Source organism: Rhinolophus hipposideros (genome assembly GCF_964194185.1).
Source record: "Rhinolophus hipposideros genome assembly, chromosome: X".
In the NCBI taxonomy this organism is placed as follows: Eukaryota; Metazoa; Chordata; class Mammalia; order Chiroptera; family Rhinolophidae; genus Rhinolophus; species Rhinolophus hipposideros.
Genome location: NC_138046.1, coordinates 121,353,902 through 121,367,728, shown reverse-complemented (window position 1 = coordinate 121,367,728; position 13,827 = coordinate 121,353,902). Strand labels below are relative to the sequence as shown.

Below are 13,827 nucleotides of genomic sequence, written 5' to 3'. Positions count from 1 at the left end.
CGGCCACAGGTCTGGGCACCTGCTGATTATTTCCTGAGTCATTACTATAATTGAAATTGATGACATATAACTTAAAAGATAGAAATTTAAAACCAGATTTCTCCAAAGCAACCCCTGTGAGCTTAAAGCATCTATAGTAGAGAGCCTTGCTCTAGGAAAGTCTCTGGCCCAGGCTAAACGCAGCCTGTCTTAGTGAGAAAGGTGCCTGGCCAGGAGGGGCGGGGCCAGAGCGCGGCGCTCGCAGTTCTAGACCAAGGAGGGGGGGGCGTGGGGCTCCTTCGTGATTGACCGAAGCTTTTGCTCGTCAACATGCTCTTCGCCTACGGAACGCCCGGAAATCCCGCCTTCGGAAAAGGAAGTAGTGGCATGTGACAGTGCCGGCGGTGACCGCGGGACAGCGGTGACCTAGCGAGGGGGAAGCGGCGGCGGCAAGTAGCTGCCGCTCTGGGCCAGAGTTGGCGGCTAGAGGCGGGGCCGGTTCCTCCGAGCAGCCCGGATCAGGACGCAGGTGCGGAGGGGAGGGCTGGCTGAGGCCAGTGGGGTCCGGAGTCCCGGGGCTAGAGACTCGAGGGGGCCGTGAGAAAAAGAGTGGCTGCTTCCTGCCCTCTGCCGACCTTTCCTTCCTTCTCTTCGTTTCTCACATCCCTTTTCTGCGCCATACCCTTCCCAGATCTCCAACCCCTCAGTAAGACCCAGGACCTCCTCTCTCCCATCGTATCATCATTACCCAGGACCCCTTTGTCCCGCCTCCTGACATAACCCCCTCGTTGTGACGTAGCTTCTCAGGGACCTCCTCACCTCACCCACAAATCCTCACACCCTTAGAAGCGTGTCCCCCAAAGGTGGTGTAGATTTCCTACTGTGTTTCCCAAAGGGAACAATATATTAAAGCTATCCCCCGAAGAGGATACCGTGGCCCATGCACGCAAGGACGAGAAGCAGGAAGAACAGTGCTTGGCTAGATTGAGAATACTGAGGGAGTGGTCGGAGCCCAGGCATCAGCATTAATCTTTCTCTGCTTTGGCACGTGTGCATTTAGAATTGTTTGGATTCGACACTGCGGTTCCAATCATGGGTTTGTCTGCATCTACCCCTGCTGTTGCAGTTCAGACCTCAAATGCTTCAGATCATCAGACAACACCCCCACCTTCAGGATGTCCAATGCATGAAGGGAAAATGAAAGGTAATGTACCCTTTGTCGAGAAAATAGAAACAAAAGAGAATTCTCAAAACGATTTTAAGGAAGAGGTGGTACAGTGTGCTAGTGAGGCACTAGGCCTGAGACTGAGGCAACCTGAGTTGGGTCCTTACGTTGCCACCGTGTTTCCCCGAAAATAAGACAGGATCTTATATTAACATGTGCTCCAAAAGACACATAAGGGCTTTTGTTCTGGGGATGTCATCCTGAAAAATCTGCTAGGGCTTATTTTCCGGTTAGGTCTTATTTTCGGGGAAACATGGTACTTACAAGTTACCTGACTATAGTCAAGTTCTCAACCCATCATTTGTAAGATGAGGATACAATAACAGTATTTCACACGGTTATTGTGACGATTTATTGAGATAAGGCATGAGTGTGTAGTCATTGTTCCATACATCAGCCCCACCCCCCAAACTTTGCCTTTGTCTATATCAGCAATTCTCAGCCCAGTTGCAGAGCAGGGGCGGGAGGGGGCAGGGAGGGGCAATTCCCCTTTCTCCCCAGGGGACATTTTTGCTTGTCACAATGGAGAGGAGAAGGTGCATGTAGTGAGTAGAAGCCAGGAGTTCTGCTCAACATCCTGCGGTGCACAGGACAGCCCCACAATAAAATTATCTGGCTGTAAATGTCAAGAGAGCCGTAGTTGAGAAACCTTGGTCTAGACCTATTAGGTTGGTGCAAAAATAATTGGTTTCTGCAATTATTTTTAACCTTTTAAACCACAGTTACTTTTGCACCAACCTAATAGTTGTCCTTATCAAGACATCTTTATTCCTACATCCGTTGCAGTTTTCATCTATGTAAAAATAAGTCATCACCTGGTAGGCTTGCTGTTCATTCTGTCGGTATAACGCTGAGAATGGAAAAGCTTTCATTTTTAAGTGGTCCACATCCGCTTTAGCTTGTTTATATAAAAGTGGGGCCTCAATCTTGCTTCAAGACGTGAGGGGAGGAACCAACATGGCACGTGCTTATTGAGAACTAACACTTCATTCCCTGGGTCAGTCAGAGAGGATTTACTCACTGCCCAGTCTGCGCTGAGCACTGCTGGGTTTTGTTGGCTTGTTTTTGCCCCGAGAGACCAGCAATGTGTAAAACAGACACAGTCCTTTGCCTAATGGAGTTTACATTCTCATCCCCTTAATCTTGTGTGGTGGGTTTTCTCCCTATTAAGGAAACTTATGCACTGTCACACAGCTTGTAAGTGGCAAAGCCAGCAAAAACTCTGACCTTGGGTGAGGATAGGTACAGTTCTCATGTAGGGTTTCTCTGACCAGGAAGAGTTGAGACAAGCTGAGTAAGCTCGTGTGCTGAGCATCCCTGGGGAAATCTTAGAGCACTGTGTACGCTTTGGTTTCAGGTGCTGGTAAAAAATGTGGATAATTGTAGGAGATTGAAGGAACTGTTGGTTACATAATATGAAAAAGGTAAACAGCATTGTTTTCCTAACACCCAGCTGGAATCAGTGACCCAGAAAGGATTGACACTTTGAGTGGTGAAGAGGAGGTATAGTAGGTCTGCCTACACCCCTCAAGTGGACAGCTGTACAGGGTCCTAGGGAATGAGGGTCGGAAGGAGAAGCAGAGGAAAGCAAGTGAAAGGAAACTTGTCTTTTTCGTGTAGGGCATCCAGCACCCGGTGTATTCCTGGTGTTACTGCTGCTGCCGAAAACAAGGGTTCTGTTTCACAAGCCTGTTTTCCGGGGCTACAGGTCTCCTGACACCTGCCCTCTCCTGGGCCATAGACCAGCTTCCCAGTCCGCACACTTGGCTGCCATCAACACCCTGGATACTTGAGCATTGACTGCCCTTCCCACTGCTGCTCTTGTAGGTTCAGACCTTCCCTCTTAAGTGATATCTGGATCCTGCATGGATGTGGAACGTTTTCTATAATGTCTGCCTTTTCTTGCCAAATTCTTGTTATCTACTGACGGGGAATAGAACCTCAGCCAAGTGGTAGTTTTCTGTGCCTTCTTTTAGTCCTGGAGCAAAGCACAAGCAGAGGAGCATTGAGACTTCTCCAGTAGCCTTTTTGAGGGTTCCTCTGCTCATTTTTATCTCCTGTCTCTGGTACCTGAGAGAAAGCATCAGTATCGAGAGCCTGGCTTCCTGGGTCCTGACTGGGGCTGGGCTTTGTCTGGAGCTTGAGACTAGAATGTCAGGAAGACTAGCGAAATGTGGTCTGGCCCCCACGTAGGTTCCCCCACAGCCGCTCCCAGTTGGGAGTCCAGGGAGGTACCTTCTAGACCGTTACTGAAACCATGGCATGGATAACACATTCTCTTGCAAGTGTTGAAATTGTTTGGTTTATTTTTGCTAGGGGCGTGATACAATAAGAGAATGGGTACCTATTTCTTTTTCAAAGGGAAAGTAAATGTGTAGAACCTTCTCCTGGTCTTTAGGATATTAGAATGTTAGCCAGCTTATCTCTTGGCAGCTTTTAACAGTAGAAACCTGGCTTTGCCTGTGGTCATCGCTGGTCAGAAATTCAGCTCTTTAGGACCCAGACTGAGAGAACCTGATAACCTGCCTTTGTGCTGACACTGTTTCATACTTGATTTATTTCAGGCTGTCCAGTGAGGACAGAGCCATCTGGCCCATCCTGTGAGAGCAAAACCAATTCTGTGCCTGCCCACCAAGAACGTGCATATGAGTACCTGGAGTGTCCTGTTACGGGCTCTATGTCTGAGAATAAGGAGAACCTAGATCCTTCGAATCTGGTAATCTGTGCTGAGCCCTTCTTCCTGCAACTTTTTGTGCATTGATGCTTTTATGGAATCCAGAGACAGATTGCAGACTGCTAGGGATGATTCTTTTGTTCTTTTAAAGCACAGAAATCTGATATTCCATCCACAGTGGAAAGTCTAGAATGCGTTACGAAGCATAGTTTCAAAGACCGCCCAGGAAAGAAAATGGTGATCACGAAATGCCGGGGTAGGTTGACCCGGAGTAAGCCATGCCAACAGAATATTTCCTTTTGGGATAGTTACTAGGTGGTAGGAGAGAAGTCCCTTTACGAGTGCAGCTAGAGTTAGTAAAGGTGCTTCTGGTCTTGGGGAACCTTTCAGGTATGCTCCAAACTTGGAGGGCTTCGTCAGGTACAGCTGGGTGTGGTGTGGCATCACATGGCAGCCAGCAGTGGAATGCCACCGAGAAGCAAGGACAAGACAAGCGTGGCCTCACTTCCTTTTGTGATAATGGGACAACATGGGGAATTGAGGTTTCACGTTTGGAATCACATTTTAATGGAGAGACAGACAGACTTGGGCCTGTACTTTAGAAGTACAAAAATATTTAGACATCTTGGCGAACCAGGCAACATTTGAGGAAACTGGAAATATTTAGTCTGGAAAAAAAAGTCTGTAGGGGATGCAGATACATATATATATAACAATACCATAGATTGGGGGGCTTATAAACAACAGACATTTCTTTCTCACAGTTCTGGAGGCTGGAAGTCCAAGGTCAAGGTGCTGGCAGATTTGGTGAATCTGGGGAAGGATGTGAACATTCAGTCTGTGGCACTCAGTAATAGCACTGCCAAGTTATAAGGAGACTGCTGTGTTGAGGAAGAAGGGGGACGAGACCATGTTTCTTCCCTCGACACTTGGGGCTGGGGGGATGCCTTGTAAGGGCTGCTCTGTGCACTGTGGGACAGTTAGCCGCATCCCTGGCCACTACCAACTAGATGCCAGTAGCACCCTCTTTTCTCAGTTGTGACAACCAGAAGTGTCTCCAGACATACCAACAGTGCCCCCGTTAGACCACTTGTCCACATCATCTCAAATAGCCTAATGGTTGAAACGTGAGCCTTTTGGAGTCCTGCACACCTCGACTCTTACCCCATGGGACTGTCACATGCAGGGAGAGTATGTGTAACAGTGACCTTTTCTTTTGCTCACATCTTCTGGGGTATGCTAAGCACCGTAAGCTCTCTCCTGGAATCCTCATTACAACTCAATGCTGCCAGCGGCCTTAATGTCCTCATTTTAGGGCTGAAGACCCTGGGAGTGAGAGAGGAAGCAGTTTGTCCCACATCACTCAGCTAGGAAGTGGCAGAGCCCAAACCAAATTCCCAGCTGCCTGCCACCTGTTCTCAAACATGCTGTTGTGACAGTGCAGGTAAAACACTCAGTGTGGCGCCAGTACACCCAGCTCTTCTTTCTGCTGCCATCTTCCTAACTAGGGACCGTGTTGTGACTTAATAATTCATGTGCACCCGCTAGAAAATCCTTCCAACCTTTACTACGAAAAGAAGTTCTAGGCCCATGGTTCTCAGCCTGGGGAGACATTGGTTATCACAAGTGGGGAAGAAGGGTCCCATTGGGTAGAGGCCAGGGATGCTGCCAAATATCCTAGAGTGCTCAGAAGGGACCCCCATGACCAAATGTTGTCCATTCCCAAATAGCAATAGTGTCAAGAGTGAAAAACCCTGCTGCACACCAAGTGTTTGCTGCCATTTGTGTCTGGGAGAAAGCATTCTCCTCCCTCCAGTCCACCATTATGGGGACATCAGCGCTCGTCTGTAATACATTTAGCCCAAAGGTTGAAAACGTAAGCAAGATCCCAAAAGTAAAGAATATTTAAAAAGGAAGTGGTGTTGTACGTAGATTCTGTGAGACTTGTCCTCAGAAGAGTCATCAGTTGTTTTTGAAATATCTATTACAGAAAGGGTTTTAGAAATGCCCACAGATCGTGGTATTAGTTTTTGTTTCTTAATCCTTGAGAAGACCAAAAATGTAACCACAATGTGTATTTACTGTTTACGAGAACTTGCAGTACTCTGATGCTTCAGGTCAGCCAAATGATCGGAGAGGTCTGCAATTTTGATGGAGCTTGTTTAATAGAGAATCTGTGTCACATGTGTGATGCGTTGCTTTCCAGAAAGTAGTTAATTATATTGCTTGTTTTTACTTAATAGCATATTTCCAATATTTTAAAAAAATCCACCGATTGTATTTAGATGCCACCACCCAATCAGATGCCGGCCCCCGATCAGCCATTTGCACTGTCCACTAAAAGAGAGGAGTCATCCATTCCGAGAGCAGATTCTGAGAAAAAGTGGGTTTATCCTTCTGAACAGATGTTCTGGAATGCTATGTTAAAGAAAGGGTAAGTGAGTGAGTGTTACTGAGAAAATCAATTTTCTCGTTAAAATTCATCTAAGAATAAAATGTGAAAGGTTTTTGTCGCCAAAACATATAGGAAGTTGTAATAAGCTAATCCATGATAATAATTTACAGACTTATCAGAAGATAAGTGCAAGGCACAGGTATTAGCCAGGGTTCTCCAGAGAGACAGAACTAGCAGGACACGTGCTTGTATATACACACATCATTAATATTCGTCAAATCTCACCGAATGTTCTTTCCTAGGTGGAAGTGGAAGGATGATGATATTAGTCAGAGAGACATGTACAATATCATTAGAATTCACAATCAGAATAACGAGCAGGCTTGGAAGGAGATTTTGAAGTGGGAAGCCCTTCATGCTGCGTAAGTATGTTTGAGATCTTAGAAAACACCCTCCTGGCCTCTTTATATCTGCTTTCTACAGTTTTAACATTTATCCAGATGTGTTATTTTAATAAAACATTTAAGGTAGCAGGCCCGTTCCAGTGACTATCATGTGGCAGATCACCCCCACTCAGCCGTATAAAATGACAACCCTTTAATTATGCTCGTGGATTCCGTGGATCCTGGGTATAGAAATGGAGGAGTGGGGATAGCTTGTCTCTGCTCCCCGGTGTCTGGGGCCTCAGCTGCCAAGACTCTGTGGTCAGGGTTGGCTTGACAGCTGTAGGCTGGCATCTTCTGAAGGCCCCATTTACTTGTCTGGTGAGTGACACCAGTTGTCGGCCATGACACCTGCCCACGGCCTCTTAAGTGTGGCTGCTTCTGCTTCCTCTCACTATGGAGGTTGGGTTCCCATTGCTGGCGTTCCAGAAAGCTCCAGGTGTAAGCCGCATCCCCTTTGATGACCTAGCCTCCGAAGCCCCAGAGTATATCACCAGCCTGCCCAGACGTCAGGGGAGTGGTCAGAGACCCCCACCTCTCAATGGGAGGAGTGTCATAGTCCATTAAAAGCAGAGCAGGTGGGACGGGCGATACTGAAGTGTTCTCTGCCCCGAGGGAGAGAGGAAGACCATTTTGTTCCCTCAGCAGCACTTCCTGAATCCCCACTAGAACTAAACATCCACACGTGTCTCAGCACATGGCTTTTGCTCAGGAAGAAGGCTGACTGTGAGCTCCAGGAGCGCAGGGCTTCGCGGGTCTTGTGGGGTGGCTGGCTCCCCAATGCCAGAGAGCAGGCTGACTAGCACTGAGGAAGTCCCCACTGAGGGCGTCCTCACCAAGTGTCTGGGAGAGTGCGGACTTTCTAGCTAGTACCTTGCCACCTGTCACCTGGTCCAACACTAACGACATTAGTTCCTAGGGCTTCCCCCAGCTTTTTTGTCCTTCATGAAGGCTTTACGGGTTTCAAATGAAAGAAGAGTGTAGGATTTTCTTCAGTTCGTCTGAAAAAACCCCCGCTGCTATATGCACAAAAGAAGCGCGATGTGCAGTTCTTCCCCCTTTTTTTCTGAGAATATGCCTGCGTTCCCGCACCAAATGGAAAGGCCCTGTTTGCTGACTCCTAGAGCGGTACACATACTGGAAAGGAGTGGAGGGAGGGGACCATGCCTGAGCCCCAAGTACAGAGCAGCATTTTGAACAAAGAGAGCTCTTTCTTTGATTTTTTTCAAAGTTAACTTTATGTGTAAATCTGATGTTATGTAAAATGCATACAGAAAAATATTTATTGAGAAACTGCAAGGTCATATTTTCAAAGTGAAGAAAACATTTTCATAGACGTTTCTTATTTGGGGATTTCTAGGGAGTGTCCTTGTGGTCCCTCGCTGATCCGGTTTGGAGGTAAAGCGAAAGAGTATTCGCCCCGGGCAAGAATCCGGTCCTGGATGGGGTGAGTCAGTGCGGAGAGGTGATTCACACTCTTCGAGTCACGGTCAGCTGGCCCTCGGCCCCCAAAGCAAACAGATGGCCCCCAAAGCAAACAGTCAACGAACTTCCAAAACTCATCATTCAGCTGTAGATTTCTTCCTGTCCGGAAGTTTGCCCCATGGTGGGCAGAACCATCCCGGTTTTGTGAGTTGCTTCTTATCTAACTATCTTGGGAGTGAACCGAGTTGTCCTGTGGGCTCTTGGCTCGGTCCCCTGACCCCTCCTGTGATCCATCTCTTTGGATCTCTGCTCAGCGCTCCTCCCTTTTCTTCCAGCATAGTCAGAGCCCTAGCTGCCCTGGCAGGGCCGCGCTCCTGTGGACCTTACTCCTTTGTAGACAGATGAGCTGTCATCTGATCGGGGCTCATCACACAGCTTCAGCACCACCTGGCTTGGGCGCGAGGACTGACTGAGTCCCCACTTCCCCAGCTTGATGGCTCACTGAGAGCAGGCCTTGCTTTGTACTGCTTCTCCGGAGCTGGAAGCCCTGCCCTCCGGTTAACACTCACTGACACATTCTCATTCCAGGTACGAGCTGCCTTTCGACAGGCATGACTGGATCATCAACCGTTGTGGGACGGAAGTGAGATATGTCATCGACTACTACGACGGTGGCGAAGTCAACCAGGATTACCAGTTCACCATCCTGGACGTCCGGCCCGCTTTCGATTCGCTTTCGGCAGTGTGGGACAGAATGAAGGTCGCCTGGTGGCGCTGGACCTCGTAACCACTGCTTTATTAGCCATGGGAAAATACAAACTATTTTTTTTCTGAACAATACATTAAACTATTTTCCCCACACTGAGTTGCACTCATGATGTACCGGGAAGGTCAAGTGGGTAATGACACCCTACACTTCACTTAGCAATGGGTGGCGTGCAGGTGTTCACCCTACTATTCATAACAAATCATTTTAAGTTTCCACGTGGGAAGCAGTCCCTCAGTTTTCCCTTTAATTGCAGTACTGCCTGTGTAGTTAGTCCAGAAGAGTCTGAACAAGCCCGGAAAAAGAACTTTCCTTCAAATTTGAAGAGAACTGCTTTTATTCTTCCTGTTTTCTCTTGAATACTTGACGTGTAGACCTGAAAGCCCATGTGATGCTCAGGAGCTTTGGCCTGGTCAGATACTTTAATGAGAGCTGTTCATTTATGCTTTTAAAAGGGTTACCAGCATTTCTAAAGCCCTCACAATATCGTAGTGACCCCTGAAGAAAACAAAGGTTTACACTGGAAATGCACTCAGAAAACTAAGATGTGTCTTGGCTCTCCAAATCCACATAAGAATTTTTCAGACTGGACCTTGTTATAGGATAGTTTCAACTCTCCCATGGTTCCATGGTGCATGTGCATTAGAATGTGTGTTTTAACTGTTTTCATTTTAATTCCCATTGTTCCGATATGTAACTCTGCTCCCAACAAGCAGGTCCCGTTGTCCCTGGCCCGTGACGAGTTATCCCACCTCAGCCCCATTCCTTCTGCCTGAAGCCTTCCCGGCATGTGGCCTAATCTGAACCTTGACAGTCTGGCTCACGTCGCAGTGCGAGGGATGGTCCCTCTCTAACACACGACTGTATTTTGTTGAGTGTTAGAATTCACAAGGAGAGTATTTTCCCCAGATGTAGAATGCTTGCATCAACCCACTGTCTCAGTTCAGACTTTTTAAAAGGGTGCTTTACGTTTGCCATTGAAATTCTTGGCACCAGTAATCCATAAAGTGATTGTTCTACTTAGAGCAGCATCTTACAAATGACTTGGGTTTTTTTAAAGTGTGGATAATATTAATTCCTTTATACTACGTACTATAATGTGAAATTAGTAAATGGAATTAGCAGTCTGGAATGATTAATTTGGTATGAATTTCTTTGTTGTGACAGCTTGGCATGGAGTTTTAAAAATCCAACAACCTTAAACTATTACATTTCAAAATAATTGCATATTTTAAAATGAAATAAAGCTTATAGTTAACAGGTTTGGAAAATCTCTTGAGTACCTTTACATTTAATCATTTCTTCAGACAGGAGTAATCTTTATAGAAGTAATGCCACAGTCTCCCTGCTAGAGGCAGCCATCTTCTCATGTGCTAATCACATGTTCTTAAACTCCAGGTAGACCTTGAGATATTTCGGGTTTGGCTCCAGACCACCGCAGTAAATCAACTATGGCAATAAAGCGAGTCATAATCTTTTTACTGGGGGAGGGTCTTCAATTTGTAAAAAGCACAACACCTGTGAAGCACCATGAAACGAGGTATGCCTGTACTGAGGAAAATCATTAATGTTGGCATTTTTTTGGTCCTAAGTGCTATTAAGTAAGTACAGGATAAGGCATTATGAGAAACAAAGTGTTGTAACTGGAAGCAACATTTAGCCATGGGCAGGCACCCCTTTTAAAGGGCTCTAGTATTTCTTGACAAAAACCTCTAGTATTTCTTGACAAAAACATCTGCAGTAAACTGTCACGCAAACCTGATGACAAGGTCAACAGTTTATAGTTCCAACACTCCTGGAAAAGACTACAGCCTACTGGATTTCGGAGGTGTTGTGTGTCTAGATTATACATGAACATATCCGGGGATCAGTACTGTCGTGTGGGGCGGCCTGCGGGGTCTCTGGTCCCGCTCCCCACATAAGAACGCAGGACACCGTGAGGCCAAATAGGAACACTCACAGGAAGCCATAGATCGGGGAGTCATATCACTATATTCTCACCGGCGGCACCCGCCTCTCTGCAATCCGCTCTTACTAGCCCCCATTTTTTGCTAGCGTAGCCACGGCAGTTATATTAGTGGCCAATGGCTCACTTGTTACAGCTGACGGCCAACTAGCCACAGCTGATGGCCATCCAATCACAGTTGATGGCCATTTACTACCTGAGCCAGCACCTTTCTATGTGAGGCTGAGAGCCTGGAAACTGCTTTTTGGGGCTCTGTCCCCACAAATACTCTGCTGTGATAGGAGGTTTCATTCAGAAGGTGAAATTCATTCTGGATATTCTCCAGGGTTTCAAACTAAGTCTTGTCTATGGAAACAGCACTATTGAGAATCAGACCGCTGTACATTACACTAAGTATCAGCAAACAAGGTGGGGGTTCGAAGTCGGATTGAATGTTGACATGGAGTATTCTTAGTATTTCCCTAGCGAACACCCATTCACTCAATATTTACGCACCCTGCATCATATTGGGAATGTAGAGACGCAAAAGGTGCGGCCGACGTGGAGGGCCCTCAGTCCTACAGAGGACAGTTCAAATTAAATGGTGGTTAAGGGTTAGAATTCGGATTTTTAAAGACAGCCTTGTGATCGGGGAAGGGCAAGTTCCTTTATCTTTTTGAATATATAGTCACCAGTTTCTATACTGAATAACCAATATGGTTTACCTTCTACCAGAGTTATTCCTCCCTAGCTAAAGTGAAGAGATGCACATTCCAGTCCTCACCTGTGCAGTAACTGGGACTCACTATGAACCATTGTATCTTCAGGGACGTAAAGCCATGTGTGGTGATCAAGAATGCTCGTCCTTGAAAAGATATGAGCGCCCCCATGCTCATTGCAGCATTATTTCCAATAGTCAAGATATGGAAGCAACCTGACTGATGAATGGATAAAGAGAATGTGACACACACACACACACACACACACACACACAGGAATATTACTCAGCCGTTAAAAATGAAATATTGCCATTTGCAACATGGATGGACCTTGAGGGCATTATGCTAAGTGAATAAATGAGAGAGACAAATACCATATGATCTCACTTATATGTGGAATGTTAAAAAAAAAAAAAACAACCAAAATGAAGCTCATAGATAAAGAGAAGACTGGTGGGATTGCTGGTTGCCAGAGGCGGGTAGTGGGGGTGGGACAAATTTGTGAAGAGAATCAAAAGGTACAAATCTCTAGTTATAAAACAAACGTATCATAGTAATGTAATGTACAGCATGGTAATTATAGTTAATAATACTGTATTGCATATTTGAAAGTTGCTAAGAGAGTAGATCTTAAGGTCTCCTCACAAGAAAAAAACATGTTGTAACTGTAAGGTGATGGATGTTAACTAGACTTGTGATCATTTCACAGTATATGCAAATATGGAATCATTACATCTTACACCTGAACCGAATATAATGTCAATTATATCACAATTTAAAAATAAGTGTCCTAGAAGCAGATGACTGGCTCAGGGCTCAGGCCTTCATTTGCTGTGTGATCTTAATATCTCTGGGCCTCAGCTTTCTCGGCCATAAAAATAATAATAGAACTCACTGTCTGAGTCTGCTTGGGCTGCTGCTGCTACAAAACACCATCAATTGGGGGGCTTATAAACAACAGAAATGTTTTGCTCACAGTTCTGGAGACTGGGAAGTCCAAGATCAAGGCACCAGCAGATTCTGTGTCTGGTGAGGGCCGCCATCTTCTTGCGTCCTCACGTGGCAGGAAGGGGCGGGAGCTCTCTAGGATCTGTTTCATAAGGGCACTAATCCCATCGTGAAGGCTCCACCCCCATGACCTAATCACCTCCCAAAGGCCCCGCCTCCTAACACCATTGCACTGGGGGCTGAATTTTAACAGGAATTTGGGGAGACACAGACATTCAGACCCTAGCACTGACTTAGCAGAGTTGTTTTGAGGGTACTACAAGATGACACCTGAAAGCACTTAGGATAGAGTCCACAGGGTGGAAATGTTCAATGAATTTCAGCCATTATTGTCATCAACAAGGAAAGGGCTATTCGAGGGCAAGGCTGGGAATAAAAGAGATACCAAGTCGTAATACACAGTCTACAACCTTCTGGCCAATTTCTCCCAAGGAGAATCTGTCTAGAGGGGGACCGGTGGGGTCTTCTCCTGATTTTGATTCGTTGGAAGGATTAGCAGGTATTTACTGGGGTGCTTGCTCTAAGCAAGCCCACGGCATTTTATGTCACTAAAGGGAAAGGACAGGTAGCAGTCTCTGACCTTTTAAAAAATCTAAACACGGCAGGGTGACATTAGATTTATTTAATATGCAAGTCCCACTTGACAAAAATAAAGATTAGAACTAGGGTCTTGTGCTTCCTAACCTAAAATGTAGCACATGTGTCCTCAGTATCACAAAGGTATCCCCCTCCACAAAAACTTGGGCAGCCGGTTAGCTCAGTTGGTTAGAGCACTGTGCTCTTAACAACAAGGTTGTCGACTCCCACATGGGCCACTGTGAGCTGTGCCCTCCACAACTAGATAGAAACAACTACTTGACTTGGAGCTGATGGGTCCTGGAAAAACACACTTAAAATAAATAAAAAAGTTTTTACAAAAACTTAATATGTACCAGATTAAAATGGATATTACAAGATAATTATTTACTACAAGTAAATATTTTTTGAGCTACCAAAAGCTAGCTCAAAAGTGATCTATTCCTCCTTACTTACAGTAAAATTTTCCAAACTACAGAATTTCTTAGACATACAGTGTGTTAAAGTAATGCATATCAGTTACCCATCCCTCACCACAGAAATAATACATTTATTGCCACAGTGGAGGTGAAGACACCGTACCTTAATTAAAATTCCATGCCATTTGTGTAAGTCGAAAAGCACCTACTTCATGCTGTGTACTCCCTTGTTTTGAAGAGAAAGCCGACAGCT

General features: G+C 45.8%; 1 protein-coding gene across 3 annotated transcripts; it reads left to right on the top strand.

Moving 5' to 3' along the window:
* Positions 1 to 342: 342 nt before the first annotated feature.
* On the top strand, positions 343 to 10,170 carry HCCS (holocytochrome c synthase). Of its 3 annotated transcripts, XM_081042417.1 has the most exons (7): positions 343 to 508; positions 1,040 to 1,183; positions 3,769 to 3,920; positions 6,164 to 6,312; positions 6,576 to 6,695; positions 8,077 to 8,163; positions 8,730 to 10,170. In XM_081042417.1, exons 2-7 carry the CDS (start codon positions 1,072 to 1,074, stop codon positions 8,926 to 8,928), a joined length of 819 nt encoding a protein of 272 aa, XP_080898543.1. In that variant the 5' UTR covers positions 343 to 508; positions 1,040 to 1,071; the 3' UTR covers positions 8,929 to 10,170. The 3 variants fall into 3 exon arrangements, with proteins under 3 accessions (XP_080898543.1, XP_080898545.1, XP_080898544.1); XM_081042418.1 differs by lacking the exon at positions 343 to 508 and having other exon boundaries at positions 1,106 to 1,183; positions 3,769 to 4,134; XM_081042419.1 differs by lacking the exons at positions 343 to 508; positions 3,769 to 3,920 and having other exon boundaries at positions 1,045 to 1,183.
* Positions 10,171 to 13,827: the final 3,657 nt, after the last annotated feature.

What these genes read in the sequence shown, in the direction of transcription:
- HCCS (XM_081042417.1), top strand. Translation starts at nt 1,072, where the DNA reads ATGGGTTTGTCTGCATCTACCCCTGCTGTTGCAGTTCAGACCTCAAAT. An exon ending in GCATGAAGGGAAAATGAAAG is followed by an intron (nt 1,184 to 3,768) that starts GTAATGTACCCT and finishes GATTTATTTCAG; the next exon opens with GCTGTCCAGTGAGGACAGAG. An exon ending in AATGCTATGTTAAAGAAAGG is followed by an intron (nt 6,313 to 6,575) that starts GTAAGTGAGTGA and finishes GTTCTTTCCTAG; the next exon opens with GTGGAAGTGGAAGGATGATG.